Source organism: Syngnathus floridae, chromosome 13, assembly GCF_059516105.1.
Source record: "Syngnathus floridae isolate MCC-2025c chromosome 13, RoL_Sflo_1.0, whole genome shotgun sequence".
Classification (NCBI taxonomy): Eukaryota; Metazoa; Chordata; class Actinopteri; order Syngnathiformes; family Syngnathidae; genus Syngnathus; species Syngnathus floridae.
Genome location: NC_142425.1, coordinates 13,265,837 through 13,272,500, shown reverse-complemented (window position 1 = coordinate 13,272,500; position 6,664 = coordinate 13,265,837). Strand labels below are relative to the sequence as shown.

Genomic DNA, 6,664 nt, shown 5'->3' with positions numbered 1-6,664 from the left:
TGTTTTGTAGTCAGACAGCCAATGAATACATCAAGCCCTGTAACAAAACATGCAATAAGTTTCACATTCAAGAGATGCACCATCGATTGAGGCACATCACGAATGATGACTGACACCAAAGTTGACTTTATTTACAAGACCACCAACAGGAAGCCAACACACCACTGTTGATTTTATTCACAAGAATGCCCACATGATGCATGACGATTCAAAACAAACCAAAAAACGGCTCTGACTAGATTCAAATAACAGCTTTTACTCTTACAGAAAAATGTACCAACATTCTGCAAGATTCTGAGTTCGGTGGCCATTTTAAAGCAGGGTTGCCAAAGATGACTTACTGATCGCAACAGAGACCGTTTGTACACTTGTCGTTTGCATCTATGGGTGTCTGGCTACTTGGCTTTTGTCAACAATTTAGAATGCATCCAGCTTTTCTTTGTGTAGTTTAAAAAAAAAAAAAAGCCTGACACTGCATATTTAACAAGTCAATTTTGTTTCAGCCTAACTTTACAATTGTCTTGTCATTGAGAATGTCTCAAATGATTCCAGTTTGTATGCACGATAGACTGCCAATGCCAACGTTTAAAATGGACCACTTGAATTCAGTTCACAGTTTAATTGCAGTTCAGTGGTACACACACACACACAATTACAGTACAAACAGTTCATTTCATGATTAAAAAAACAACAGTAAAACAACAATATTGCAAAATGACGCAGCGCTGAGAAAGAGGCATCATGCAGATAGCCAGTGTGCACACCCAGTGAAGAAGTGGAGGGAGGAAAGGACAAAAGAAAAAAACAAAGTCATACTCTCCTTAAATGCTGGCTGGGCGCTTTGCCCTCGCCGCATCCGCACCCGTCCGTCTCGTGTCGGCCGCTCATCACGGGCGATGGTTGGCTCCCCCCCCGGCCGGTATTCGACGTTTGGACTCATCCGCCGCCTCGTGCCACTGCAAAAAGAAAAACGGCACTCTGTTGCATGCGGTTCACTTCTGTGGACGTACTCATTACCTGTCTATTAAAGCATGCTCCTATTTTAAGCTCCCTTTATTAATTGCGTATGCATACATGAATGTTTTTGTTTTCTTTTTATGTCTGTTCCTATATGAAGAATTCAATGCTTGTAATTTCTTACTTTGTTGTAAAGTGCTTTGAGCTGCATTTCTTGTATGAAAGGTGCTCTACAAATAAAGTTTTTTATTATTACCCTCTGGTCTCGCGGTCCTGTCCAGTCCCTCTCTGTGCAGGCACTCATCGGATCCAGTGCCCCAGCAATCCTGAAAGGCAGACATTGTGGTGGTTTTTGCAAGGGGAACATTTTCACTAGCACCACCCCCCCCAACCTTGACTAAGGTAAGTTTGAATCAGGTAACTAGCGGCATGCACGGGCTGGAGCATGTCTCATACGGCCCTCCCGCATTGGAGCGATCCGGGTTATGAAATGTTTAACCCCTTACAAAAATTGGGAGGGAAAGAGCGAGAGGAGATGAAAAGAGGCTTTGGTGCGCACTTAAGCGCAACCGGACAGTTCCCCCTGAGTAGAGCTGGCTGGGCCCCGAGTGGGGAAAAAAAAAAAAAGAGGAAAACGTGACGTCACGGAGAGCGTCACGGAGAATCTCCTTGTCCTCGACACCGTCGACGACACTGGGACCCAGTCTGGCAGACATTATACCCTGGTATTCCACAAAGGGCAAGGTATAGCCACGTTCCACCCTGAGTGCACCAGGCCATGCAGGTACTGCCGGGCGCGTTGGAGAAAGAGAGCGAGAGAGGGAGGGAGGGGGGCAGGGGGTGTCTACTTTGCCGATTCGTATCTAGAGGGTCACAGCAACCCAAATGCCCGTGCGTGCTACTAGTTACCCTATTCAAACAGACAGGGGTAGGGAAAGCACAAAAGAAAAAACAAAGTCATACTCCCCCGAAACGCTGGCTGCATCTGCACCCATCAGTCTCGTGTGGGCCGCTCGTCACGGGCCAAGGTCCGGGTCTGCTCCGGCCGGTGTTGGACTCGTCTTTCGCCTCGCACAAGCTCAAAAAGACAAACGGCACTCAGTTGCATGCGGTTTACTTCTGTCAACGTACTCATTACCTGCCCCCTCCCTGGTCTTGTGGGTGCAGCCCAGTCCCTCTCGGTGCAGGCTGGCGCTCGCCCCATCCGCTGCCAGCTGAAAGGCAGAAAAATAAGGAAATCAAATTAAAACCAACAAGTGTGTACACTACGCTTGCAGATTGGATTGCCATGTCACCGCCTCTGGCCAGCCTTGGCCAGTCATGCATCAGGCTCCTCTTCAACACTTGGCGACTCCTTTCTTTGGGCGATTCCTTCCTTTGCAACCCGCTCACCAATCGCGGGTCTGGTGGCCTCCGTCCACCGGCTCTTCGTTTCATACATCGTCTCTTCCACCTTGAAAGACAAGCACAAAAGTCTCGCTGCGCCGTCGCTTGCGCTTGCCGTCGCTTGCGCTTGCCGTCGCTTGCGCTTGCCGTCGCTTGCGCGGTCGCTTGCGCGGTCGCTTGCGCTTGCCGTCGCTTGCGCGGTCGCTTGCCGTCGCTTGCGCGGTCGCTTGCGCTTGCCGTCGCTGCGCGGTCGCTTGCGCTTGCCGTCGCTGCGCGGTCGCTTGCGCTTGCCGTCGCTGCGCGGTCGCTTGCGCTTGCCGTCGCTGCGCGGTCGCTTGCGCTTGCCGTCGCTGCGCGGTCGCTTGCGCTTGCCGTCGCTGCGCGGTCGCTTGCGCTTGCCGTCGCTGCGCGGTCGCTGCGCGTTTGGCACTCAATGAGGGCTGCACAACATTTTGGAAAACCAATGATGTGGCAGTATTGGGCCAGACCACTGCATTGAGGCAAGTTGTGCAAAATTCTTGGATGGAGGTTAACTATTTGATCGCAATGAGATCAGTTAGATGAGTTAACTTTAACTTACATCAATGACTTATCGTCTTAACTCATTACAAATAGTTAGGCAAGAAAACATGTTTCATTTGAGACATGAAAAACCAAATCTTTGCGGTCTTAAAGTGCATGTCAATAACCTAGACCACCATATGGCAGTTTTCCAATACACGTGCAGCCCTACACACATGTCACCATTGGTGTCCAAATGGCAGCCTCGGGGCAACTTGATCAACACACCACATGAATGAACGCAACACTACTTTGTAGCACAAAATGTCAATGTCAACATTTCGTGATCGATTGATTGAAGTAATTGGTGTCAAAGAATTCTGAATTAGTTTCAGTATGCAGCCCTCAAGCAGACATTGGGACACCGCTGGTGTTATTTAAAAATTAAAAAATCCATTTCACACGTTGAAGCTGCGCAGGTCGACGCCTCCAGGGAAGCGGGTCTCCCTCAGAAGTCGGCGACTTCAGAGCGATGCCACAGCGCTCCGTTCACCTCTGATCAGATCGTGTCACATCCCGGTCGCCATCTGCAGAAACAGAAACAAATGTTAGAAACTCAAAGAGCACCCCAAGTTGTCGGTCACTTGCTTACTTGAGCACAGCGGCTAGCTACTATTGGTGAGCGTCGCCCGGTCGGATCGGGCCGTGCGCCCCCCCCCCCCCCCCCCCTTTTGCGTCCGGCCTGCAAATGGCAGAACACGCAATGAGTTGGGCGCTGCTCGCATCATTACGTCTTCCTCGTGGACCGGCTCGCACAAACACCGCCCCCTAGAGAACAAAGGACACACAGCTTAGATCAAGCACAACAGTGGTAGGTTAGAAGACAAAATGTTACCGTCCAATGCTGTCCTACACCTAGGGGAGAACAAAGAACGCAAGTACCACAGTGGTGGTAGGTTAGGGTTAGATCAAGTGCAACAGTGGCAGGTTAGAAAAAGACAAAATGGTACAAGTCAAATTGCAAAATTGGACATTCGGGATCGGCTCGCTCCAGCGCCGCCCTACACCGATGGGGGAGAACAAAGAACGCAGCGAGCACGACAGTGGCAGGTTAGAAAAAGACACAAAATGGTACAAGTCATATGGCAAGCTTGGACATTGGGCTCCGCGTCAAAGTTCAGTTTTGTCTCCATCCAAGTCACCTCGTCCTCCCCCAAGTGAGCCGTCAATGGCAACCAAGCACAAGACACCCCTGGATCCAGATAAGCCACAACCTCTTAAGCAAGACCAACCGTCAGACCCCCAAACACTGTCCACACCTGCAACCTTTCCGTCGTGCACCCATAACCAAAGGCAACCACACTGCCCCCTCCTGGGCACATGATGCACCCATAACCAAAGGCAACCACACTGCCCCCTCCTGGGCACATGATCCGCACACATCGACTTTTGCAGGGTGCTGCTTGATTCTTGACTTGATATAGCATTGCTCTTTTGGATAGGGCATTGCTCTTTTGGATAGGGCATTGCTCCTTTGGATAGGCCATTGCTCCTTTGGATAGGCCATTGCTCCTTTGGATAGGCCATGGCTCCTTTGGATAGGCCATGGCTCCTTTGGATAGGCCATGGCTCCTTTGGATAGGCCATGGCTCCTTTGGATAGGCCATGGCTCCTTTGGATAGGCCATGGCTCCTTTGGATAGGCCATGGCTCCTTTGGATAGGCCATGGCTCCTTTGGATAGGCCATGGCTCCTTTGGATAGGCCATGGCTACTTTGGATAGGCCATGGCTCCTTTGGATAGGCCATTGCGCCTCTGGATAGGCCATTGCGCCTTTGGATAGGCCATTGCTCCTTTGGATAGGCCATTGCTCCTTTGGATAGGCCCTTTGGATAGGCCATTGCGCCTTTGGATAGGCCATTGCGCCTTTGGATAGGCCATGTGGAATTACTTATCCCATTCGGCTCCTCTTGCAGCCTACAAAAACACAGACAGACATTAATTGTGTGCTGGGACGCTAAAACTCGACAACCATTGTGTGTTGGGAAGCTGAAACTTGACAAAAACAGGTTTTCACCTGATTTAGGACTACTCTTCCTCCTTAGTGTCCTCAACATCACTGAAAGGGCTCCTTCAAGAGCCTCCTGCTTGCTTTTTATAGAAGGATGCTGGCTGGGCGGCCTTTTTTAGTGCTACAAAAGACAAGCAAATTATTGCAACAAAAATAGACATTGAGTAGAGTGCCAATGGCATGATTTTTTTTACCAACAATTATACATACTAGGAGTTTTACATTTGAGAAAAAATATTATATTGCAGTAAGTTATGATAATTTATCAAAATTATAGTTAATATTTTAATTTTATACATTCTAAGTAGAGTTTTACATTTGAAAAAATATATAATCATTACGTTGTGGTAAATTACAAGAATTATTAAAGGTTATAATTCATATTTTAATTTCATCATCTACAACTCACCTCACATTGGACAGATGGATGATCCAGGTTGGCGGCGTCCAAAACGGGAAAAAAATAACCCGCGCAAATGTTTGTTGCGTGACGGAACGAGAGCGGGCGGGCCCCATCTTTGAATAGATTTGCTCTGATTTGGACATGACGTAACATTCGTTACATTTATCAGTTTGCATAACACGGAAATGGCACACGCATGATATAAAATAATAAAAAAGTGTTTAGTTAACCAGAGTCAAACTAACATTTCCTATAGTCAGACAAACACGAGATTATCGCCGACGAACTTTTAACAAACGAATGAAAAAATGCTGGCCAGCATTATCAAAAAAAACAAAAACAAAAAAACGCGAAAGACATTCGAAATACCGTAGCGGCAAAACGACCAAAACGCGCAACGACGCGACGCAAAATCGATTGTGGCGTGCACTCCCTAGACAGCGAAAATCCTGCAAGGAATAAAAAATGGCAAGAAGAAGCTGCAAACATTTGCTCACGGGCTAAATGGCCTGCGGCCTACAATTTACCTCCAGGCCCACCGTCGCGTGAGTCACGAGAGTACGACAATCCTGACAAACAAAATAAAGAAATAAAAAAGGCTTGTGAGAAAAGGCAACAAAGCGTGCAACAAACACGGCGTCCGTCGTGAAAAACGGCAGGAGACGACAAACATTTGCTAGCATGCTCGCTTACCTGAGAAACCGTCCGCCGCGCCGCCACGCGCCCGGTGGCACCTGCACATGATAACTCCCCTTGAGCGAGCACACCTGCCTTCAATTGACCTAAAGACCTGACGTCACATCCGTCGATTCAAATCTTCTTCTTCTCCTGATCGTCCAACGGCGCTCGGCACACTGACGCCACCAGGTGGTTGGCTGTCAAGGTGACTACTGTGGAAAGGGTTGCTTCGGACGAGTGATGTGCATTCCAGTTCTTTTAGGTGAACGAATCTTTAGAATCAGGTTCACTCAAACGATTCGTTCAAACGAATCGTTCAACGAATACAAAGTCACAGGCTTTTATTGATTCATAATGACCTGTTAATGTTAACAATACATTCAATGTGACATGAGAACTCCTTTGTTTAGCACTTTTCAGTGCCCCCCCCCCCACACACACACACACATCACCACTAGATGATAAAAATATTACAATCATTGGATATTGTCGTACAACATGCATTTAAAAAGTCGTTTCGTGTCTTGAATTGAAAATGAAATGAGTTGGGCAACTAAAATGAAGGTCGTAAATAAAGTTTGTCATCTTCTGTCCATTCTATATTCAGGTTGTGCTGCCATAAAACTAAAAGCACAAAGGCCTTTGATGTGTAGGACGGCAAGTGCCACA

At 47.9% G+C, this 6,664-nt stretch overlaps 1 protein-coding gene and 1 long non-coding RNA gene across 4 annotated transcripts; both read right to left on the bottom strand.

Moving 5' to 3' along the window:
• Window positions 1–126: 126 nt before the first annotated feature.
• LOC148389024 (uncharacterized) lies at window positions 127–3,567 on the bottom strand. Of its 3 annotated transcripts, none has more exons than XR_015862286.1 (6): window positions 3,497–3,567; window positions 2,253–3,431; window positions 2,096–2,171; window positions 1,921–2,025; window positions 1,214–1,283; window positions 127–956 (listed from the first exon to the last, which is right to left on the bottom strand). XR_015862286.1 is itself a non-coding variant. In XM_088394990.1 (6 exons), the coding sequence occupies exons 2-6, from the start codon at window positions 2,392–2,394 to the stop codon at window positions 937–939; spliced, it is 423 nt and encodes a 140-aa protein (XP_088251116.1). In that variant the 5' UTR covers window positions 2,395–3,431; window positions 3,497–3,567; the 3' UTR covers window positions 127–936. The 3 variants fall into 3 exon arrangements, 1 of the variants encoding a protein (XP_088251116.1); XM_088394990.1 differs by having other exon boundaries at window positions 1,921–2,035; XR_015862285.1 differs by having other exon boundaries at window positions 2,096–3,431.
• A 973-nt stretch (window positions 3,568–4,540) lies between these two features.
• On the bottom strand, window positions 4,541–6,110 carry LOC148389023 (uncharacterized). The gene is made up of 5 exons (XR_015862287.1): window positions 6,011–6,110; window positions 5,845–5,886; window positions 5,324–5,766; window positions 4,921–5,035; window positions 4,541–4,820 (listed from the first exon to the last, which is right to left on the bottom strand). It is a non-coding gene; the product is annotated as an uncharacterized LOC148389023 (long non-coding RNA).
• Window positions 6,111–6,664: the final 554 nt, after the last annotated feature.